The sequence below is a fragment of the Apteryx mantelli genome, chromosome Z (assembly GCF_036417845.1).
Source record: "Apteryx mantelli isolate bAptMan1 chromosome Z, bAptMan1.hap1, whole genome shotgun sequence".
In the NCBI taxonomy this organism is placed as follows: domain Eukaryota; kingdom Metazoa; phylum Chordata; class Aves; order Apterygiformes; family Apterygidae; genus Apteryx; species Apteryx mantelli.
This window is the reverse complement of record NC_090020.1, coordinates 7,473,092-7,498,507: the sequence shown is the minus strand read 5'-3', so window position 1 is coordinate 7,498,507 and position 25,416 is coordinate 7,473,092. Positions and strand designations below refer to the sequence as shown.

Sequence of the window (25,416 nt, the reverse complement as noted above, 5' to 3'; positions counted from 1 at the left end):
AAATTTAAAGCTATGCTGCTGAAACAAGTTATGGTTGGTAGATGCTGAATCAGAACTGTGATTCCTTCTTTTGCAACTATTCTTTTGCCGTGGTTCTTGATATAATTCACCTTTATGTTTTTAGATGTTATTTAGTAAGTCTTATCTTTAAGATACACAAGTTTTTTTATAGTAGAGCAAACCAGTGATCAGTGTATATTACAACTTTCTCTGCTGCAGCTACCTAAAACACACACACACACACACGCACGCACACACACACAATTAAGCGTTTTAAAAGTTTGGAAACTTTTACATAAGTCTCTTTCTCACTTTCTCATGCTTTTTCATTTCCAATTGCCTGAGCATTTCTTTACTTTGCTGAGATAAAAAACCTTGATAAACGTGTTACTAAAATTCCAGACCTGAAAGTAAAGATTCAAAACTTGTTCACACTGCATCTGTGATTTTGTTGCACTTGTCACTCATCCTTGTCATTCTTTTGCCTAAAAGATACACATCTAATGAATACTAATGCATGTGCCTCCTCAGAATGGTAATAGCAGGGGTAGTAAGGGGATGAGGATTGGTTATTGCAAAGTCTTTTCAAAACCAGGAAATTTTGTAATGTCTTACTACATTATGATTTTCAAAACGTATTAATACAGTACTGCATGTGTAAAACTAGTCTACATGATTTGACAGACTATATTCTGCTGTGGGAGAATAATCACAGACTTGCATCAAATTAATATACAATGCAGTTTATGTGTACACCTCACTAAAGGTAGGCAGAAAACAGAAAACCTACCTACTTTAGTTACAAAAGAGATGTTAGTTGCAGAAGAGTAGTTGCAATATAGTAAGACTACCGTGTGAGTCTATATTGTGAGAAGAGCTGATCCAGATTCAGCTGCTGTTTGTAAAGTTTAGGGGAATAAAGATAGGAATTATACATCACCTGTAAATCAAAACAAATTGAGCAGGCTGGAGGAGTTTGATATTTATGTTTTTAAGTGGTCAGTGGGGAAGAAAGACCTAGAGACAAAAACTGCCTCTAGATTCTCCTAGGTTTATGCCTTCCTACTGTGGAAGTGCTTGCAGTATAGCATACATCTACTCAAGGTCATTTTAAACTAGTTATCTTCAATACTGAAATACTCCGGCTATTGCAACATACAAGTTAGCTTAAGCTTGCATACTCTGCATCTCAGATAAGTTACAGAACTTATGTTAGGCTCTTCTCTGTCAGAAAATGGCAGTCCTGCAAAAGTCATCTATTCCATCTTCCTACCACAAGGCAGGATCAACCAATCCTATGTCATTCATGACAGATATTCACCTGTTCTGTTCTTAAAGGCCTTCACTAGCAGAGAATTTAGAACTCCCCAAGGAAATCAATTTTAGTGCTTAGTTTTCTGTAGTATTTTATCTGAATTTCCTTGCTAGATTTTAAGCCTATTACTACTTGTTCTAGTCACTGTGGTTATGTAGAACAGGCTGTTCCCTTCCTTTTTACAACATCTCTTTATTCTGTGAAAGACCGGTACCATTTCCTTGTTCACGCAATTCTTCTTAAAGTTTACGACCACTGCTCATTCAGTCTTTTCCCATAGATCCTGTTTTCTAGATCTCTTAATTATTTTCATTGCTTTTACCTAGCTGCTGTTCATGTGACTGATGTCTTTATGTAGGTTTGGTCAAAAGCTAGACACCAGTATTCCAGGTGCAACCTCATTTGAATAAAGAGGAGGAGTTCTTTTACATAATTTCTATCTTGTTTATGTCTCCTGATACAGTATTTTATTTTTTTAACAGTAAAGATACTGACTTGTGTAGTGTACAATTTAAGATATAGTATAAGCTCTTAATCCTTTTCTGTGGATCTGCTCCCTACCCAGTTGTTTGATATCCTGTTTTGTACTGTTGATCTTCCTTCCTTATAAGAGGATTTAGCATATGTCCTTGTTGAAAAATATCTAGGTTTTCCAAGTTTACAGTACCAGTTCAACAAAATAATTTTGAATTTTTTGCTTGTCCTCAGGTCTTCTTGTGCTATCAGGTTGGTGTTCTTTGCAGCTTTAGTAGGCATACTTTCTTCTCCATCTTCCAGATCACCAAAAAGACTGAATAGCACTGGACTTCATGGAACATTACTTCCACAACCTTCCATTTGATAAAGCACCATTAAGTAATTGTTCTGAATATAATTTCTGAGCAGTCTACCATGTACCTGATAATAATTTTATCTAGTCCGTGTTTTCATTGTTTGTTTGTGACTGTTGTGTGAGATGAGGTCATAAACCTTGCTAAAGTTAAGATGCAACATGTAGTACTACTTTTTCAATGTTTCTTGTTTTCCTGCTGCAGTTTCCCTCCTTTTCCACTATTGAGATGTTAAGCATGTTCTCTAATTAGCTAAGTTAAGGCTAAGTCACTTCTCTCTACAGTGCATTTTAGGCACTTCTATCACAGAATCAGAATCACAGAATCACAGAATCACTGAGGTTGGAAGGGACCTCTGGAGATCATCTAGTCCAACCCCCCTGCTCAAGCAGGGTCACCTAGAGCACATTGCACAGGATTGCATCCAGGCGGCTTTTGAATATCTCCAGAGAAGGAGACTCCACCACCTCTCTGGGCAACCTGTTCCAGTGCTCTGTCACCCTCACAGTGAAAAAGTTTTTCCTCATGTTAAGATGGAAGTGTCTGTGTTTCAGTTTGTGCCCATTGCCTCGCGTCCTGTCGCTCGGCACCACTGAAAAGAGTCTGGCTCCATCCTCTCGACACCCTCCCTTCAGATACTTGTACACGTTGATAAGATCTCCTCTCAGCCTTCTCTTCTCCAAGCTAAACAGGCCCAGCTCTCTCAGCCTTTCCTCATAAGAGAGATGCTCCAGTCCCCTAATCATCTTTGTGGCCCTTCGCTGGACTTGCTCCAGTAGTGCCACATCCCTCTTGTACTGGGGAGCCCAGAACTGGACGCAGTACTCCAGATGTGGCCTCACCAGGGCTGAGTAGAGGGGGAGAATCACTTCCCTCGACCTGCTGGCAACACTCTTTCTGATGCAGCCCAGGATACCATTGGCCTTCTTGGCCACAAGGGCACATTGCTGCCTCATACTTAACTTGGTGTCCACCAGCACTCCCAGGTCCTTCTCCACGGAGCTGCTTTCCAGCAGGTCAACCCCCAGCCTGTACTGGTGCATGGGGTTATTCCTCCCTAGGTGCAGGACCCTGCACTTGCCTTTGTTGAACTCCATGAGGTTCCTCTCTGCCCACCTCTCCAGCCTGTCCAAGTCTCTCTGAATGGCAGCACAGCCCTCTGGCGTATCGGCCACTCCTCCCAGTTTTGTATCATCAGCAAACTTGCTGAGGGTGCACTCTGTGCCTTTATCCAGGTCATTGATGAAGAAGTTGAACAAGACTGGACCCAGTACTGACCCCTGGGGGACACCGCTAGCTACAGGCCTCCAACTAGACTCTGTGCCACTGAGCACAACTCTCTGAGCTCTGCCATTCAGCCAGGTCTCAATCCACCTCACTGTCCACTCATCTAACCCACACTTCCTGAGCTTGTCTATGAGGATGCTATGGGAGACAGTGTCAAAAGCCTTGCTGAAGTCTAGGTAGACAACATCCACTGCTCTCCCCTCATCTACCCAGCCAGTCATTCCATCATAGAAGGCTATCAGATTGGTTAGGCATGATTTCCCCTTGGTGAAGCCATGCTGACTACTCCTGATCACCTTCTTTTCCTCCACATGCGTGGAGATGGCTTCCAGGATGAGCTGCTCCATCACCTTTCCAGGGATGGAGGTGAGGCTGACTGGCCTGGAGTTCCCTGGGTCCTCCTTCTTGCCCTTTTTGAAGACTGGGGTGACATTGGCTTTCTTCCAGTCCTCGGGCACCTCTCCTGTTCTCCGTGACCTTTCAAAGATGATGGAGAGTGGCTTAGCAATAACATCTGCCAGCTCCCTCAGCACTCGTGGGTGCATCCCATCAGGGCCCATGGATTTGTGGGTGTCAAGTTTGCTTAAATGATCTCTAACCCACTCCTCCTCCACCAAGGGAAAGTCTTCCTCTCTCCAGACTTTCTCTCTTGCCTCCAGGGTCTGGGGTTCCTGAGGGCTGGCCTGACCAGTAAAGACTGAAGCAAAGAAGGCATTCTCTATGTCTCTATTGTGTACATATTTTAAATTGTGCTTCCAGGTGACAGCTGTGTACTTGAGTGTGCTGAAACAAATGCAAGTGTCGGAACTACTGATATTTTTCAAACTCTTTATTCTGAGGAATTGGATTTGCCCTGTAACACTCCTTGTGCAGGTTCAGAGTAAAAAGTCCTCTTCATTGCATTCATACTGAAAATCTAAATCAGGCTAGAATTTTCTAAGTGTTGTCATGATGTTCTCGTAAAACTATCATAGATAGTTTATAAGCAATTGAATCCCATGGCTTTGCCACTGTTAACTTGTAAGTTAACAATACCATCCATATTGTATGGAAATTTTAAATTAATTATTTCATGTTAACTCGGATTCAGTGAACTACTTATATCAGAAAAAAATGAAAAAACAGAAGAGGCAATACCTACCAACTTAAGGATGGTACTTTGATTCACAAGTCGCCCCTTACCCATATTTTTTAACAAGCCACTCTCCACAGGTCTGTATCTATAGATACTTCTATCTTTATTGAGGTGTTACAAAACAACCAGATTTGTTTGCTAACAGCAAGGGTTACTTTTAATTTTTCTCTTGCTCTAGCTGCTGTACATCTTTATAGCTATCCTCTCTTACAGCTTTCCAGAAGGAAACTTCATGTTTCTGACCTTCTGGTTTAATAATATCAGTATTCAATGCTTAGCTATCTCTTCGGCTACATTTGTTTTGGGGAGGCTGACTTTTTCTTTTCCTTTCTGAGGAGTTTTGCCTGGATCAGCAGCCAGACTTCTCACTGTGGAGATCAGCTACCTCTGCTTCTCAGCAAGGCTTTAACCCTGCTGCTGACACCCCAGTGCCAAAAAGTCCAGTTAAGGTGCATTAAAGCCTAATCTGTTCTTGTTGCCTAAAAAAAAAAAAAAGTTTTCTCTTCCTGGAGTTCAAGATGCTGGCTAGTCCCTGATGCCTATTTTCACCTTCATGAGTATAGGCTATGTGGCAAGTCTCTAAAGGAAAGACAATACCTCAAGACCTGCATACATGCACATATAGCAACAAAGGTATGTCAGCTCACTTGGATGCCTGAATTTGGAAGCAGGATGCAAAATAATTCTAGAAGCCAAAAGGATAGACACGTGCAATGTCTAGTGAGATTGTGCAGCTGCCCTGAACAACCTGTGACTGAATAACAGCCAGCCTCCCTGGGAAAATGTAGCACAAGAACAGGCTTCATCACCAGCTGTCGCTGCAGCCTGGTGTTTTGTAACTGTTGGCATGGCAACCATATTTCCTAAATAAATAAATAAATAAAATGGAAGGAAGGAGGAGTTTGCTATCTGGGATACTTATGCTGCCCTCATCTCTGTTCCAATTGCATTGACTGAGGCATAGATATCAAGACCACCCTTGCTTGACTAAGACTAGTCTGCTAGTCTTCTAGTTCTGTGTCTAGTTCTGCTGCTCTTTATCTCATCCTCCAAACAATTACCCTGAGGCTAAATCTCTCATGACAGTTGAAATATTTGTATCCAGATTCAGCCTGTCCTTCAGCTTATTTGCTGACTGGGTGAAATGAATGAAGTTCTATCCTTTAGATGTGCACACTGGATTCAAAATAGTTTTCTGTGTTGGCCAGTGAAACATGTTTGAGACCAAAATGGGCAGTGTTTCGTTTACATCATACAGATATGCAAAATCCAACTGTTGTGGACTACTTGTTTTGCTGATCTAAAAATGTAAAGTGAAATTCAAGCATTTAGTCTGTAATTAGTCAATCTTATTTAAAGCAAAGAAAGTCAATACTGGTTTACACACACACAGACCATCTGATGGATTCTGTTTAACATATAACAATTTTTTTGTCCTTTTTTTCTTGCTTTATGTTTGTTAGTTGAAGTAAACATATTGTATAGTAAATCAAACTATCTGCTAGGAAAGTGTTAGGCATGTTTTTAACTGCTTTCTCATCAGTTGGAACTTTATATAACTTTTTGATTTTACACACTCTCCTTTATAGTCTGCTAAAAAGCAGCTCTGGCATCCGAAGTAGTAAAGTTGGGCCAGCTTGTCACTACAACTTGACATAAATTATCAAAAGGATTTTACTTTGGGTTTGTGTTTTCTGAGGCGTTCTTGCTTTTATGCATATAGCTTTTAGTATCAGTGCTAAAAAACTGTTTCATAAACTGTGGTCATGGACTCAGTTCAGTCTTATGTTGGTCTTCATTAAATAATGAAGTAGCTCTGTTGAATATCTGCATTATGTTCAATATTTGTTTTAATTTCACTTGTCATCTAGTGGTTGTTATATGTAACTAATTGTAATGGAGATTTGTTTAGTATAGTCCATGTAGGAGGCTGAGATTCTGTGAAAGAGGAGAAAACAGATAAGTATTTGTGAAACTGACTAAAAGGTTATATGCATGGTTCATACTCGTGATTCTTTCCCGCTTGTTTTTTCTCTCTTCCTTATTCCTCTATACCCTTTCTGGTTTCAGTTTCAAAGTTCCCTGAGGTGCTGCTGAACCTATTTAATAGCTGAATAAGTGAGTATGTGCCCGGGGCATTTGAAGAAAATTGTATTCTGATCCAAACTGTGCTCTGTAGTACTGAATTGCAGATCTGATTGAATTTGTTAAGCTTTAGGGGGAAAACACATTTCCAAAACTTTGTCACTCTAGGCTTAGAAAGTCCATGCATCCCAGGATGTTGGCCATTTCATGACCAATGTTTATCAGGACATCCCAATCACTAGCACCATTTTCTAATGTGCAAGGTGTTGCCCATCAGTTTTATGCATGTGAAAGTTGATTTCTTGAAGGATTAGGAAGTTAGTCAGGGCATTGCTTCTTACCATCAGGAAATGTGGAAGTGCAGAATATCATGCTCTTTTCCCCCTTACGATTTTGCTGACAGGATGTTGAGGAAGGAGCACTGCTCACCTATAACTTTAAGGCCACATGGAGCCAAGCTGTTTTTATGTTCCATGTACAATAATCTGTTCTGTGTTCCTTTCAGTAAATTCAGTTCAGAACCCATTTAAGAAAAGAAAAAAGAATGAGACTGTTACAACCACTTTTAAAATGCAGTGAAATTGAAACCAATGAGAAAAGGAGCTTTTCTTGGCTTTGGATGTATGACTGGGAACTTAAATGCATCTAGTTTATACTTTTCATTCTCTTTTCTGGCAGGAGGGGTTTGTTTGTTTATAAAGAAAAAAGTTCAAACCTGATTTACACTCTAGTTATCTTTGTCATTGAGAATCTGGAGGCAGGATTGAGACTATCACTACTGGAGTCTACCAAAATGCTTTGAAATGCTGCTTTCATATTTGAAAATTATTCTCAGTAAATTTTATTGTTCCAGAAATTGTTCTTGTATGTAGAAAACCTGAAGGCAGGAAAACTGAACAGCTATTTCAGAAAAATATCAATCAGTAAAACATTGTGCCATACTTTCATAGGATTCTTTTGTTTTTCTTTAGAAAACATTAAAATAATGGCATCATGTAAACACCATTTGTATTTTTTAAAAATGTGAATAGTATTGTTGAGAACATTAGACTAAAATAAATTGCATTTCCTTTGAAATGGCTATACTTATCTGACATACCAAATTTATATATCCTGGTAACCCTATATTAAAACTCTGGATTTCAGGCTCTAATTATTATATTATTGTTGGTTTTGCATGCAAAATTTTGCATGAAGCGGATGCTGCAGTTAAGATGCCTGAGCTATTGTTCAGGTGGAAAGTAAGTATTCAAATCCATTACCAAATTGAAACACAAATAACTTTTTAAAAATTCACAAAACCACAAAAAAAAGTTTGCATTAAAATTTTAAAACCTTTCTGTCCCTAGGGGCTTGTGGCATCTGAAGAAGCAGCAAACATTTAGTACTTGGTGTCCTCTGGATCCTTATTTTTTCTGAGTTGCGAAGAGCCCTGATGATAACAGTGATGGGTCTTATACAGTAGACTGGGATCTTTAGTCACTTATCAGACTTTCGAATAGTAGTTAAAGTTTCCTATGCTGATTTGCATTTACAACGTGGATAAAAAGTTGCCCATAGTTTTCTAAGCACATATTTTGCCCAAAGTACTCTGGAAGGAAAAAAAAAAACAAAAACAAAAGAAGCACTTAATTTTTTACTTTGTCATCAGGAGTAAATTATGAGACTGCTAGTGTAAAGTGCCATTTCTTGTTGGCAGACCACAATAGGTATTAGGAATCTTAACACCTTTTGTTTTCTGTGTAGCAGGCATGACAGGCAAAAGTAATCATTTTGATGGATCGTTTGTCATACGCAGCCATTTTGCTGGCTCTACAGATGCCTACAACAAGAGTAAAAGCAAAGTTTGTCTCTCCTAATATGTAAAGAAGAAAAGAAGTACTAATTTAGCAAATATGAAAGAACAGTTAAGTTTCAGGCTGGACATCTCAAAAGTGATTGACCCCATCTTTAGCCATGTCATAAGTGGAAAGCCTTAGGCAATTAGCTTCTTGGGTCATCTTAAAGTATTCTGCTCAATGAATAGAGTGGTGTTTTTCCTTAACCTAGTAATAGATTTCTATTTTTAAAAATGGAAGAATGTTTAAAAGCTTTCTAGTAGTCATAATCCTGTAATTTCATCCTGTAATCTACAACTGTTAAATTTAGAATGTTACAGATTATGGGTTAGTGTACTGGGTATCCATTTCAGTTACATCTATTAACTTAATAAAATATTGTTAGCTGGATTTTGGACTCAGTCATAGTACTTTGTTGCTGCTTACAGTCTCATTTTAGTTTTCATATACGTGCTTATATTGTATTCTCTGTTCTTCTGCAGAGAAACTTCAGTTCCTGTTAGACTCTATGCCTTTACAGGAAATTTCTTTGTATTTTTTGGTGAGCCTTGCTTATATAATAGTGTTTGCTCTTTGGACTGTGTAAGTTATCCTAGAAGACCAAGAAGTCTTTCTAGACAAATATTATTCATGTTAGATTTTTCCTTTTAGGCTGTAACATTCACATTGAAGGATCAAAACCTACTGTAAATTCTGCAACAACCTAGTGACTCTGTAACTTTAGCAGCATCCTGAAAACATGGAACTCACTGCATCACTGCTAGAAGTTAGCCTCGCAAAATACTATTTGAGTATAAAATACATTAAAAATATAAAATATATTGTTTGTATTTTTTATTACTTTCTTCTCTAAATTTACTTAACATAGCTTTTCCTAGTGAGTTGTCCAAAGTATGACTTAGTTTTAGTTCATGCTACTATCTTCCTCTAAATTCCTCAAAGTTATTAAAAATTATGTTGGGATTCTCTTACAGTACAACCTCCTACTTGCTAGCATTTGTTCTTTGAACACAGTCTATTTCTTTGAGTTAAAATTTTCCCTCTTTATACGCAGGAAGTGAATAATCATACTTTTGCTATACATTTTCTCATTTCATACTCTCACATATTGCATACTTCCCACTCTTAACTGCTTCAAATACCAATATTAATAGGTATAAATCTCTACAACAGATTTGCCATGCTACTGGAAAAATTCCTAGACCAATTTCTGTAAATAAGTGGATGCAAGAGATCCTTATGAACATCCAGTGAAAAATATAATGAAACCATAAAGGTTTCTGAAACCTGTTCTTTTTTTAATTATATTTCCTTTTGGTCTAGATACTTTGTGTTTTGTTTTTAATTTATTTTCTCCTTTTTGCTTCCTTTGAGTTATCTTGCACATTTTAAACTTGGAATAAAAAAATGCTTGTTTAAGAAAGTATTAATATGCTCAAATATAAGGAAGAAGAAGAAAATGTGAAAGGAAGTACTTAATGTATCACTTTATTGGCAGAAGCTGGGTTTGGTTTGACAATGCACAAAAATGACACTTCATTCATTATAGCACAGTGTTCTATAAGCATCCCCTATTGTACCATTAAAAATGGTAATGTTTCAAGGTGCTCATAAAATTTGTGCCCACCTGTAAAATAGGAGAAGCATTTTGTAACTCTGTTAGTTTATAGTTCAGAAGGGTAGAAAGTACTTTTAATAGCTTTTTTGAACAATTATGTAAAGTCACTGGATAGCTGTTGAGTGCTAAATAATTCAGTTTATTCTAAGGCTGGAGATGAGACTAGAAATGAGTGCTTTCCCAGTGGTAATCATTCCTTTGTGCTGTAGACTCCAGTTGTGTTCTTTCCATAGTAGAAGAAAAGGCAGCTGATTCTTTATTAGGAAACTGTCTATTAGGATATGATATCCAGCTGTTCTGTGTGATGTAGAACCAGAATTGGTACTTTCTACCAGTGCATCGAATTTTCAAAAGCCAAAGGTTATTTTTACTATAGATGTGGCATCTGTTACTGAAAATGTGCTGCTTTTTGTCTCTAAAGTTAGCCCTTCCATAGCCTGATCTTAACAAGGTGCATTGCAAGCAAATAGTGTCCAGGAAAGAGCTAAGACTGCAGGTTCTTTCCAAAGGTCTGAGCTGGTGAGAATATATGCTCTGTCTTTATTACCAGTATCTGCTGATTTGATTAGTATAGTCTTAAAATCAGAAATGAGGCAATGCTCTCTGAATGATGAGTCCTACCTGAAAACTTGATAAAAACAAATTAAAAAATCATCCTGTAATTCTCATTCTGAAGGAATGAATTTTGAGAATTTGTTCATAAGGAACAAAATCAAACATGAGAAGCCTCTCTCAAGTACATAATGTTGTGATATGTAAAATACTAGACACACTGCCAGTCTGCCAGGGCAAATAACATAACAGTGTGAAGATTTCACACTTTTCCTCCAAAACAGAGGTATTTCATTTTTGGTAAATCTGCATGAAAACAGTCCTATTGTTCAAGGGAAAAAAGCTAAATTAACATTTGATGGGGCAAAGGAACCAAAGGCCTCCATTTGTATGGGAACCATTAGGTAAAACAACAGCAACATTATTTTGTGAAAGACATGGTAAACCCTAAGAGGAAATATTTATCTCAAGACTGGGAAGAGAAGTCATCCTACAAAAATATTTAGTAGTGACCATGTAAATGAGTTTCTCTTTTTATATATGGTCTCCCATGGAAAGCAAACTATGTCTTGTCTGATTGGAAGACAGTAAATCCTTGGAATCTTGTAGAATTCCTATTTTGGGGAATCATCTAGTCTTTATTGTTGAGTCTCTTCATGACTTCAATGTGGTTTGTTTCCCCCTCCTTTGACACATTGTCTGTGAGTCTGACTGGGATATAGTCATTACCAGAAATGCTACTAAACTATCCTAAACATTTTTCTTAAGCCCTAAACTAATTAATCAACTCTATTAGCAAAATATTAAAAACTGAAGAAAGATTGCATCTCTGAAGAGCAACAGAACAGTATGTCCCACCAGATAGAACAATGTCCCACCAGTAAGAGATATATTTTAGAGGTAAACTACTCCAAAGGAGGAAAGAACTGGAAGAGAAAACCACAGTAGAAACTGAGCTAAACCCACCTTTTTTTCCTTCAAAGCTGTAAGATTCCAAGAAGAACAGAACATCATCTGTTGTGCAACGCAAAGAGGTGTGCTGTTGACCATATTCCACTTTTGTTATTTCAAAGAAATTTAGGAAAAATGAGAAAGGTAATCCCCCTTCCCCCCCCAAAGGTAATTCTCTCAAGGAATTAATTTTCCTTGCTCCCTCTGCTAGGAAAGATAATATACTTGGTCAAGAAAAAAAGGATGACTATATTACTGATTATCCTGCAATACCTTTGTCAGTGCAATCTGCTCTACATTGCTAAAATAGATAGTTTTTTCCTGAATCAGAATTGTGGCTATGTCAGAGAGAAAATGCTGATAAAAGCAGAGGGGGGGAAAAACCCTTCCCCTTCCTCACTGAAAAAATAGGCACTAAATGCATCCAGAATCCTGTCTATACAACAAACATATGCATCTCTGTCATACTGAACAAGATAAATGGGAGAAAGTGAGGCATTTCAGACATGTTAGATTTTTCTTCCAGATGGATTACCTGTGAATCTGAAGCCAGGAAACATGTATCTTCCATCAACTGTTTTTCTATGCTGGCTGAAAATCTCATGTAATAGATGATTCACAAACAAAAAGACTGCAACAGACAGCAAGAAAAACCTGTCTACAGTCAGAGCCATTTTGCCCAAACAGGATATCTCTTAGTGTGAAGTAAGATGCTCCCTACTTGAATTCATGTCAGAGGATTTCCTCTCATCCATTTCTACTGCGGCAAACCTTTCCTATATGAAGTCATGAAAAAACAAACATTTGCTGTGCTTATCAAGCTTGTTGAGAGATTCTTAAAACTCCATCCTGGGCTTCAGGCCTGTGTAAGTAAAGAAGAAAATGTATATCTACTCATGACTTCTGAGTGCTAGTTATGAATCTTGTAGAGATGGGCTAATGAGCTAATTGAGATGCATAAAAATGGCAGTTTATGAACTGAATACTGTCTTCATGCATGCACATAGGTAACTGATCTTTTTCTTTGGACAACATAGAAGAATAAGGATGCATAGAAAAATTTATATCATAATATTATCTTTCCAAAAAAACTGCACTGTGTCTTGATCATAGTTATTTCCTGTTTTGTCATCATTTAATTATTCCAAATTAGAATTGCAAGCAAATTAATTTTTAACACTTCAGTTAAATCAATCTTAAAAGATAGCTTGAGTGAGATGAAAACTATTCCTTTACAACTGACAGTCTGTAAATGGTGAACTTTCTATTTTCCAATAAATTTGCCTGCGATGTTTACATAAATGGTAGTCTTGCGGTGTAGATCTTTAGTTACTTATGTCTCAGGCGATCTACAAAACTTTCTTCTAATTATTCTTCCAAAATTCCTACAAATATTTCCAATGTCAGTCTGTTTAACAGATGAAGGTTACACCCTGAGTCATCAATATACTGGTAGATTCTGAACAATGCCATGTAGGATGGCATCTGCTTCAGAACAACAATTATAATGTTGCTTTCAGAATGTGACATTTATCATTTAGCAACTTTCACATGCAGTATTTCACAAGTCCATTACATATCTCCTGCAGTTTTGAATGAGAGAGTTCGTTGTGTTTAGAAACAGGATATTTTCCCAAGTAATGAGAATTGTACCATATGTGACCTAGATTTTTAAAAAGAGGCAGAGATTAAAAAAAGGCTGTTCAGTGATAAAGAGTAAGAAGCTGATATTCATAATTTCTGTTTTGGCTATTTGTTCCTCTTTCTGCTGCTCCTGGCTTAGGCTGGATTGGGTCACAAGGCTGTTTATTCAAATGAAGACTTCCTAACAAGACATAAAGCACAAATATACTTAAAATGGGAGAAGTGAATCACATTTACTTTTGAAAACCTGCAGAAGATCCTTACAGATAGTTCTGTAGATCTTTTAAGAATGTGGCTGAGTAGCTGATGAACTGCAGAATAATGATGATTTTTGGTAGTTCAACATTGATTGTCTCAATATAGTGAGTGTAACTTTTTCCCAGTGCTTGGGTTGGCTAAGCAAAGCGTCTTCACAATCAGCCTGATAAAACTAGTACAACTTCTCCTTTTTCTCACCCACTTTCTTCTCCCTACTGATCTACCTTTCCTTGTACTCCTTTGACAGTCTGTGGGTTCCAGTATTTCTAATTATTGGGCCCTTCAGTCTTTCTGTCCCCAACATTTATGAAAAGCTCATAACTGTAAAATGAGGTTTGACTGATCCTATTTAAAATCAGTGCTTACCTTTTGGGAGGCTGGGGGAAGTTGGGGGGGTAATTACTGATTTTTAACCATATTTCAGTTTTGAATGAAAGAAAATTTACATTGTTGCCAACGTAGTTTGTTATAACTTAGATGAAATTTATCAGTGCTGGCTCAAGGTGATGCTTTACTTAGTAATTGTCACATTAAATAGATATTTTACCTGAAATTTTTGTCCCAAACCAGAAATAACATACTGAAGATTAAAATTTTGATCCTATAAATATTTTAAATAGATACCTCTTTTTTTATAATATGATCTATTGCTTTGGATGAGACCATTCTTCTTTAATGGTAAGTGTGTACTTGCATTGTACTATCAATTTTGTAATCAAAATACAAGGAAAAGTCATTCATAATTTACATTATTATTATCCTTAATATACAACAAAAATAGGCACCTTGAGTTTCTATGCTAATAATTAGGCATCTATGCATAGTTTTCAAATGCAAAACAAAAAACAGTCTATCTTCTCCCAACCTCTCAAAAGGAAAACAAACTTTAGTGATGTGAAGGTGGAAACACTGATGGTTGAATATCTGGCTGAAGGATTCAGTTTCCTTATCTTGTCGAAGTTCAGTTTATCTAAGAAGAACATTTATTTGGAATTTTCTTTTTCTGAATGTCTCTGATCAATTGTTTTCTGGAGCAGACTGGGTTAACAGAGCAAGCTGTTCCCTAATTCTCTGCCTTTGACAGAATTTAACATATACTGTGCTTTAATTTAGTCCCAGGAAAATCAGCCTTGTATATCTGTTGTGGAATACTATCCAAAAAGGAAAGGAAATTCAGTGGCCTTGACCATAATGACCTTGTATTTACCTTCAGATGTTTAGTCATTGCACTATTGATAGAGTATCTTGTGTTTGTGTTATCTAATTGTCCTTGCATGCAGTATTTTGCCATTTTTCTTCTTCAGAATCTTCATCAATAGTATACTGACGTATATGCTATAGCATAGAAAGAGCTATTCTGTTATGGAGCAGGGGAAGTAGCTGTAGCGAGCCAGCAAGTGATTCAGTTGTGTGGAAGTTATAAGCAGCCCCAGACATCAAGGATCAGTGTTGAAAAACTGAACAGGAGAATTGGATTTTCAAGAGGAGGATCTTTTGGAAAAGATGAACTTCAACTTTGATCAGTCATCAGAAATAATGTGAGCAAAAATGTAAAACAAAGAGGGATAGGATTTCAGATAGAGCATAGAAGAAAGAAAATGGAATTTCTTTGGAACATCTGTGCAGGACTTGGAGGATGGTGAAGAGAGATGCTGGTGACAGTGGGTAAAAAGATGACATTTTAGTGCTTTTAATGTTTGCTATTAGACTTCTCCAGGGTTCTTTTACTCCTTTCTTTTCTTCCAAGTCAGTAAATGGGAACTGCATTTTGTAAAGCAGTCACCTGTTGTTCAGTTTTGCATTGCTGACATGTTTTTGTTTTTGATTAACTGCTTAACAGCCTTAAAATTCCCTGTTTAGTTCCTCTTGTTTAGTTATCAATATTAGTGCCCAGATAAAATATTCTTTGTCCTAGAAGAAGTTCATACTTCAGGAAACTCTGCATTGTTGGGTTCATATTTCCGTTTGGGGTATTAGGAAGCTTTTTTGTTTGTTTGTTTACCTGTTTTTTTATACCATCCGTGGAAGCACCAAGTTGAATAATTAGCCTGTTAGCAAATCTGTTCATACGGTAAAGTTAGTTGCAAGAGCTCTGTGTTTTCTAACTTACAGGTTGGAGAGACACTGGGCATTGATGTCTGAAGGGACAGGGGCTCAAAAGGCTTAGCCTCAAAAAGGCTAAGAAGTTTTCCTTTATTATGAGGAAAATTTAATTGCAAGCAGCAGTAGGAAGGCCTGCTGTCTCAGAAGCAACTTCTTCTACTTGCCTTCTGAAAAATCCACTTATGTTTGTGCTTAGGTTGGACTTCTTTTGGGAGGAGAGAGGCTTGTTTTCTTTAATACATGGTCAATATGCTCCTTAAAATTCTGGTTCCTTGAGAAGGTTGTATGGTCTTAGGTCTTTAGCAAAAAATATACATATATCTTCATATACCTGAACGAGAACACAGCAACAAGGGTCTGGAAAGCAGAAAGATTTTGTCAGTACTGAACTTAATGTTAAGTCCTCACGCTTCCACTGGTTTCCTTGGAAATTGAAGATATCTTGTGCCTTTCGTGAGAATCTCAACCCTTTGCAAAACTGGACTCTTAAGTTTTCACAGCTCCTTCAAAATAAAAAAAGACTCCAAATTTTACTGTAGTCTTTTGTCCTGTTTCTTTATGGGAAGGGAAGTGTTAAATTTTCATTTGTATACTATTTTCCTTGACTCCCTTTCTGTTCATCTCACTAATCCACAGGCATTTGAGCATGGGAGATGTCTGTGTTGTGTCTTGCACTCTTGCGCAACGTGTCATCTGTTAGGAGCCAGGAGATTTGCGTCTGGGATTTGTAAAAATTATTTTACCGGTAACTTTTTGGTGTAGCACTTCAGACCTACCATAGTAAGTTTTTCTAGCAAAGAGCTCAGGCAGATGAATTAGTTTAATAAATATTTTGCCATTCATATACACACATATTTGTATGTGTCTAGATATGTGCATAGAGGTTTAATGTCTCTGATGATATTTGATTTACATGAAGTAGTTTTAAGCTATCTTTTGAGTCAGTATAAATTGTAAGTTTGGTATTAAATATTACTGTTTATATCCAAGAGGTAAATTCGCTGTTTGAGAACTAATGTTAGTTAGGTATCACATTAACAACATTTTTAGTCTGCTGTTTGTGTAATGCTGGTTTTCTAGTGCTGACACTAAAGCTTTAATTTAAGGAAAATTGAGTTTACATGCATTCACATAAACTTTGAAAGCTAAGTATAGTTATCAATTTATGCATTGCTAGCCAAGTAATGAGTTTCTTTTAATATTCATTTGCTAATATACAGTATGCTAAAATTAATTTGCTGTCTACTAGTCACTAATTTGAGGAGTACAAAACTATATGTTAGTGTTCTGTTTTCTTAATTTTATTTTTCATTTTTACTACATTCATAAATGTAGTATTAAAAAATTCTTTATGCTTTACCTTTTCTCTCCCTTTTTTTTCACAAAATAGCATATACCCCAAGCAAGGATTATATGCAGTATTCTCAAATGAAATGTTAGTACTCTTTGGTGACAACACTGTTATTGGCGGGGAGAGAGGGAATTTGGCAAGAAAACAGAAATATAAATACATTCTAATTGAGTGAATACTGATTTTTCTGAAGGAAAACTCATCAAAATCATCTTTCTTAATTTTTTTATTTCTTTTCAATTTGAGTAGTTTGACAGTTTCAATAACTGAAACCTGATCTGTTCACTACAGAGCAATAACAATTTTTTTTCTGTAATAAACATATTTTTAAATGCCTGCAATCTGTTTTAGTTTTAAAAACATACATGAAATTATCTAATTTTGCTGTTGTAATTAGAATGCTAACAAGAATCAATAACTGCCCAGCAAAAAATCTAATTTGGATGCCTGGAATAATAAGGGGAGAAATATGATAAGTAGTTGTCAATATTAAAGCCGGCTGAAGGAAGAAGGCTTCGGGCCTTGCAGTAGGTAGAATGAAACAGCAGATTTGAGTATCCACAATCCTTTCAGTATTAAATTTTCAGTAAAATAAAATTACTCGTATATGAAAACATAGCCTTTCCCCAGCTCTCTTTTTTTTCCTGATCAGCTGATGAAGAGACTAGCAGCTCGCTGCTTTGCTGGCTTGTTAATTTTATCCCCACTAACTGTGATTTCCGATAGCCGGCCTGCTGATAGTGGTAAGGTAAATATCCTTTTTCATTGCCGTCTTGAAGATTCAGTAGAACTACATCACAGGCATGTGTAGGTGTGTAACACATCAAAAGCCGGTGTTCTCCGTATTTCTGTGTACAACTGAGTGCTTAAGGAGAGCAGTGACATTAACTGTTGACAGCCTTGCATGCTGTATTTATTATTAGTATTTCTAGCTTCCAAGGTTTGCAGAGAAATTTCCTTTTCTTAATCTTCGCTAGCTGCAGTGGTGTATAGTGGGTGTCCTGCTTTAGCCAAATGAATATTAATGAATTTGTGTGCAGATTTTTTTTTCCTTCCTTTCTCCTCCTAACTCATCAGATCTCAAGCCTCCTTCATAGTGGTTATCTGAACGCTGGGGAAGCATGATGGAAATTGTCTTTTGATTATTAAGGCCTAGTTTCAGGCTGTCCCTCAGGATTCTGTGTTCGTGTTTGTTCTGTGGATTTGCACATCGGAGAATGCATAGGAAACAGATTTTGAAATCCCACTGGTGTTTTTAACATGCCAGGTTGTTTTGTGTTGTGCACCAGGTTTTTTCACAAAATGTTTTTCAAGAGACATTGTACACTATTGAAAGAAATTATGTCTGGGCTGTAATCACTCTTTTTATATAGATTGTTATACTCACATGATCATAAATATTAGCCATGTTTGGTGCTGTGGAGAAATGAAGGTAATTGCCTTATGATTAGAGCTCTTTCAGCTACGAGAAAGGATTGATTAGCATTTGCATGTACTCAAGGCAATATTGAGAGGCAAAAGGGACAAATATCAACATCAGTTACGTTCTGAGAAAGCATTAATCAGAAAGTCTGATTTTAAGATTTTTAGGGTTTTTTTTTCTTTTTAATATCAGTTCTCTTATTACCCAGTATTTTTTTTTCTTTTGTTGGTTTTCCCAAAACAAGAAAAGTTCAGCTTCTTGGTTTATCACATGGATCTGATAGTCAGTTTATGAACAGATTCCCTTTATTCCTAGTTTTGTTTTTGTAGAGATTTTATTGTCCCTCCGCATAGTGCTGCTGGGTCTGGTTAAAAGTGCGCGTTTGCAGGTAATTAAAACTAGTGTTCGTTGTTTGTGACTGTGTGCGGGTTTTTTCTTTTTTTCATCCCATGAGTGCCTTTTACTGTAAAACGCTGTATTGTCAGTGCTTCTGCCTCTTTGTTAGTTGCTATTCTGAAAGAAAATTATAGATTTTAGAGATGATTTTGAAGGTTAGGTGATTTGTAAGTCACTTCAACTATTTGGAAGAGAAGCTGAGTCTACTGTGTTGCCACATAAATTGTCCGTGTGTTTGTGTTCAAAAAGAACTGTATGTGATCTCTTACTGGAAGCCAAGCACAGTGTAGACTATCCTATTTGAAAGCATGCACATCAACATTGTATTTTGCTTGTATCTACATCCTCGAGAACTGCCTCTGATGTCAACAAATTAGTGTTTCTTGTATACTTTCTGACACGGTACCACAGGCCCACATTGTGTATGAAATTGTGACCTGGTGTGGAATTTAAGGTTCCAAAGAATATGCCTCTGTTTAGGTGGTAGTGGGATTCCAAGAACTAATTAAAATTTAGTGGTTCTTTGATTGCCAGCACCTCAATTTTTTGTTGAACTCTTATTTGTAAATAAACTGAGCATTTAGAGTTGAATTATCTACATCCTGTTGGGTTGTGTTTTTGTTGTTTTCAAATACAGCTTGTTATTTCTCTCTGCAGTATTTCTTTTGTTTAAAAATACTATTTTTTGAATCCATGGTCGTCAGGCAATTGAAGACGGCAATTTGGAAGAAATGGAAGAGGAAGTCCGGCTTAAAAAACGGAAGAGACGAAGAAATGTGGATAAGGATTCTGGGAAAGAAGATGGAGAGAAAGCAAAGAAAAGAAGAGGCAGACCTCCTGCAGAGAAGTTGTCACCCAACCCACCCAAACTGACAAAACAGATGAACGCTATTATTGATACTGTGATAAACTACAAGGACAGGTAAGCTCATATTGTTTTCCTTCCTCCCTTCCTCCCTCCCTCCTCCCTCTTCCCTCCCTCTCCCTCCCTCCCCCCTCCTCCCTCCCTCTTCCTCCCTCCCTCCCCCTCTCCCTCCCTTTCTCTCTCTCTCTCTCTCTCCCCTTTCCTTGCCCCTCTTGCCCCCCTCTTCCATTTCATCCAATTTTTGTCATTTGCTTGTGGCCCAGGTAATTCAAATCTGATCTGACTGCAATGTAAGTACTATGATATTATGCAGTGAAAAGGGGTACCATTCCCTCTGCCAGAAACTGAGTTTTTTGAGAGATACAATTGGTTCCCACTGTAAAAAGTATATGGAGCCTTAATTTGTTAGGGACTAAAAAACGTGTCTTATATTGAGCTCTTGAACAGAATGAATTAGAGGAGTTCCAAGTTCTTGTATTCTGATTTGTGTGAACTAGCATCAAATCACTTGATCCTGTTAAGGCTAGGACAGCACAGAATTGCTAATTTAGGCTCCAGAGAACTTCAATATCTAAAAAAAAAAAAATTGGTGGTTAAGGATGCTTTAATGTTAGAGGAACATTCTGAGGATTTGCAGCTTTAGAATTAAGTGAGTTTTAGGCATCTGAACCTTTTCGTTTTGGTGGGGGATTTTGTTTGTTCAATTCTGGGCTTCTATGTGTGTGAAGGCAATTGGGACAAGTACAGAGAGGGACAGGTTAATTGGAAGGAAAGTAGGCCATGCACTTCATTTGGGGAAAAAAGGGTTTTCTCAAGTATTTAGTATCTGAATGCTTGAAATCATTCTTATCTTTAACATAAATTTTCAGTTCTAATAAATGTTTCATCTCTACTTTAGCCCTCCGAACCTTATTATAATCTAGACCACAGAGGGTAGGTTTTGTCCTGAAAGGTGAGCAGGTGGTACTAATCCAAAAGTCTTACTGGCTCTGTCCTGGGTTACTTTGACAAAAGCAAATCTAAGTTCTTTAATAAATTTTATTACAGTTAATAAACCAGGAGAAAGAAAATCAAAAGAATACATCGCTAAGACTTAACTATGAAATATTTGTGAAGACTTAACTATGCAAAATTTGTGATTTCTCTTATGTTTCCCCTTGCATTTGAGAACAACTCCTGATAAGTACTTACAGAACCACTTCCCTGTTCTGTTTAAAATCTTTCTTTTAAAAAATTCCTCTTTGCATGGTGCTCACAAAAGCCATGGGTACAAGTTGGCTGCTTATGTGTAGAGACTCTGTGTAATGTTGACAAGAGGAAGCAGTCTCCATGTACCTTGTCAGCTGTTCTCTTGTCTTTGACTTCTGTTGTAGATATTTTTGGACCTGTACAACCTTTTCCTTCCTTCCTTGAAAAAGTATCCAAAAAAATGAGCTGTGTTGCCTATATTTAGAAAATCTAGAGGCTACAATAATACAGGTAGTAAGCACTGCTGGACTGAAGTTTTAATTATGCAATTATTAAATTAAAGTAAAAATAAGACTTAGATAAATTAGTAACATTCAGATGAGTGTTCAGTGTGGTGAAAGGCAGCATATAGTTCTTTTAAGTCCTATAGAAGGAAATTCAGAGCTAGATATCCAGCTAGTTGTAAACCTTAGGTAAAGAGCTTTATCCAAGACACTGCAAGTTAACATTGAGGTCAAACTCCTATTTATTTCTGTCATGTCCTCAGTACAAATTCAAGCTTTCTCCTTTGATTTCCCTATATTATGTTGTGTTATATAGCAGCTCTCATATTTCCCTTCCTTCCTATCCTACTTGCCAACACAAGTGCTGATTCTAATGAGACGTTCCAGTAATCAGAAGTTTGGTAGTTCTCACAGAGCAATTTATAGATACCAGCTTAGTTTCTCTGAGTTTTTCTACAGGACTAGAAACATGCTTACTGAAGGAGAGAAAAACTTAAGTGTTTATGCTGGTATTTGAGTTTTCTGGCAGTCTGTTTCCTGGAATTTTCATACCTGGGGAGTCTTCCATGTAATAACAACAAAATAATAAAGGAGAAAAAGGAAAAAAATACAAGGCAGTGTTTAAATGTTTAGTTTTAAATGTATGCACTCCTTTGATGTGAGAGCTGTTGGGGTCCTTGTCAAGTTCACACTACTGGATTCTTGCAGGCTGCTGTGCTTTGGATTCTAGTATTGGGTTATGTGCTTTAAGCTGTTCTTTGAATGGATAGGCATGTCTTGATATCTTCGTATGTATCTTCTTTTACCTTGAAACAAAAAGTCATGCCTTTTTTTTGCAGAACTGTGGAATCGGTGCTCCAAATCACTAAGCAGTGAAAAAGCTTGTTGTATTCACTGCTACACTGTTAAACTGCACCTGTGCTCTAAGTGGCCATATCTTAAATCATACCACAAAACTTATTATCAACTGCAGATACAGAGCAGTACTGCAGATGCAGAGCAGTTTCCCTTTTTCTTCTGCATTGATTTGCCAATAGCAAAGGTTATGGAGCTGTGTGTATTCAAAAAATCAAAACAAAACAAATAAAAAGTTCAGAATTTAAAACTGTGCCCTTAGCTACTACTTTAAATTACAATGATGTGCTTGTAACTGACTTTGAAAATCCCTGAGGACAGAGAAGCTGTGTGCCCGTTTGTAGACAAAATACCTTTTGGAGGGGTGTGAGAAGGACAGTAGATGTTCTGTTTTTTTCTTGCATCTATGTCAAGATGAATTTTTGCTCATTTAGCGACTGGAACAGAAATAGTGTGTTTGCAGCCACGCTCTGGGAACAAGATTCACAAATTATCTCATGTTAATACGTTGTCAAACTCTTTTTGGAAGGAATTGGCCAAAGGCAACAGAAAATCTCCTGGTTTGAAACACCATGTGTGAAATATTCACTCTTACTAAAAGTATGCAGAATACCAGGTAGAAAAGATATTCAGCTTTATAACCACAAAAGTAAATAATGGAGTACAGAAAAACTTTTCTATAACAATATTTGTTATTTAATTTAGACCTCATTTATAGCCACATATCTGACAATATGTGAAGAGAGTTAAAAGTGCTAAAGGGACATATGAAAAACAAGGGCTCCCATCTCCAAAAGCATTAAATGGATTCCTTTCGTTTTTCTCCCTTACTGTCTACCAACTGTTGACTGCTTTTAGTTTTGTGTGGTGGGCAGGGGTGTTTTTATGTTACTTTTTTCTCTTTATGAATTAAAAAAGCCTAGGCTTCATCTGTGGTGGCTTAGAATGGAGAATAAATCTGGAACGAAGCAGAAGTAAGATAGGAAAGGTGGTCGAAATCCTCTGACTTCAAGGGAGAAACATCCCAAGTAAGTTTATGACAGAGAAAGAGAGTTTTAGTTGTTTTTGTATTATGTTAGCTTTTATACCTCCATCTTTTTGCTGACATAGCATTTGCCAAAAGGAAATGTGACTGTGGAAAACAACTTCAGATTAAGTGATCAAGTTTCTTCACTGTAAGTTAAATGGAAAGGTTGAGAAAATAATAAAAGAGCAAGCTTTGATAAATTAAGGAAAGTAGCTCCGTAATCGAGGAACTCAGAAATTTGAGTATTGGTGAGGTCTGGAATTTCTTAAAGTAGAACTAAAATTATGTGACGTTTTTATCTCAAGGAAGACAACAATCTTGTGGGGAAATCTTGAAAATAATCTTGTTAAGGCTTCCACTCTAACTGAATAAAACAGAATAAGAATAAAGCCTATTTCCTAGGAAGAATGGGGAAGTCTGAGCCAACTTCAAAATTATATCTTAAAGAGAAAAAAGTGTAGTGAGCAAGTGAGAATTACCAAAAATCAACTGAATTAAAACTTGAATATTAAACATTCAGAAAAAGGTTCTTAATTCGTAATAATAAAAAGAGAGTTAGGAAAGATGCAGGGCGAGTGTATAGTAAGGATGGCATAAACATTAAATAAAGTTTACATATTTATAACTCCAAAGTTAAATGAAAACTAAATTTAGTTTTCAATAAGGATGATGTTGTTGGACATGAAGACAGAGGAAGGATTGATGGTGCAGTGTTGCTAGTGAGAATATGGATAATAAAATTACCAAGAGGAATGCGGAATTCAAAGTGATACAAATCTCAGGATTTTGAAAGAACTGAGTTAGCTGGTTATCTAATAGCCAGATTCATCATGCCAGACTAATTTGTTAACTGATTTTTTAGCCAAGGAAGGATATTTCATCAAAGGAAAGAGGATAAATTTCATAAGACTGATTTTTGTAAAGCATTTGTTGGGGTACCACAGGAAAATTATTACTTAAGATGAAAGAAAGAGGAGATTATTGCTAAATTGTCTAATCTGAATGAGAACAGGATAAAGGTGTAACTAAAGGCAGTATTTAAAAAGGAAGCTTTAAACTGGAAGGACCACTGAAATTCTTGAAGGACTGGTGTTGGGATAGACTGTAAAATGTTAATGATATTTGTAAAAAATTAGGAGTATCATAGAGTATAAAGTTTAAAAATTAAGTATCAAAAGCAATAGGGGTATTCTGATGGAGAACTTAACACAGTTATGTCTGGAATAAAAGAACTGGCATAAAATTCAGTAGCTAGATATTCAGAATGCATTATAAAGTACTTATGGTCTAAAAATAGGAAACTTTTTTCTGATTTGGAAGCTCCTGATTTGAAAATGACAAAAAGAAAGATCCAGGCAAAGTAACTGATTGAAGGATATATACAAGCCTCAGTATTGTCCAACCGCAAAAGCGATGTACCTGGCCGTTCACAGTGCTGCCAGTGCAGACAAAGAAATACTGATGCCATGGTACATGACGCAATTAAAGCTTCTGGATTGCTGTATAAAGCTTCTGAATACTTGCCTGTTCAAGAAGGGCAAGTTTAAATTGGAACAAGTGTAAATAATGAGTTGAATGATAAGTAGCATTGGAGAGTCTTGCATGAGGAAACAGGTTGGTTTGTTTATCCTAACACAACACAGTCTGAGGGGGAAGATGATTGCTCTCAGTAAATTTTTTTGGGAAAGAAGGGTAGCATAAACTGTAGAACTCTTTAGTATACAGGATGGTGATCACAAGGTCGCATGAGTGTAACCAGTCATGAATAAATATAACTTGGTAACTGAAATAGTTCTGGAGCATCTTTCCATATAGAATAGTGGATCAGAAATATCTAACTAAATTTGGGACAGGGCGTTCCTTTATTAAAAAGCTGATGTTACATGATGAATACCCAGGTTCTAGATTCAAGGACCTGGAGGCCTTTCCAGTTTCCTTGTTGCAAGAGGATCCTAATTCTCCAATGTGAAGTATGTGTTAATGTAAAGTTGTTTCCATAAATGTGTGCGTATCCTTACATATATCAGCTTTATAGTCCTTGCCTTCTTATGAGTTGATTTGCAGCCTTTTATGACAGAAGTTCAGAAACAGGTTCTGAGGAGAGAATTGTTGCAGAGGCATTGAGATGGATTTCCATTTTGCTTTTCTCCCACTCACTGCTAAAGAGTCCCAGAGAGAGCTGACTGTGCAGCACTCTAAAGCTGGGTGGTTAGTATGTGTTAGTTTTGGTATTGTCACTAAAATTAGAGCTGAAATTTGCTACAAGTAAATTAATATGAACATTCTTACCGTTATAGCTTCAAGGTCAGTACCTCAAGAATTAAAGATACCTGTGCATCAGTAAACTTGTTTCCTTGTATATATGCCTATGATGAGCTGTTATAGGCAAATTTCATGTTCCCTTTCTCTCT

The 25,416-nt window shown here is 36.9% G+C and overlaps 1 protein-coding gene across 5 annotated transcripts in view; it reads left to right on the top strand.

The window, feature by feature from the left end:
• SMARCA2 (SWI/SNF related, matrix associated, actin dependent regulator of chromatin, subfamily a, member 2) overlaps positions 1-25,416 on the top strand; it is a 123,926-nt gene that overhangs the window by 84,765 nt on the left and 13,745 nt on the right. For 4 of the 5 annotated variants that reach the window (XM_067316534.1, XM_067316531.1, XM_067316533.1 and 1 more), the window contains one exon: positions 19,491-19,708. In XM_067316534.1, the coding sequence (XP_067172635.1) occupies positions 19,491-19,708 (218 nt within the window). Of the gene's footprint in view, positions 1-9,141; positions 9,237-19,490; positions 19,709-25,416 lie in introns of those variants that run through there. The other variant, XM_067316535.1, reaches the window with a different exon arrangement.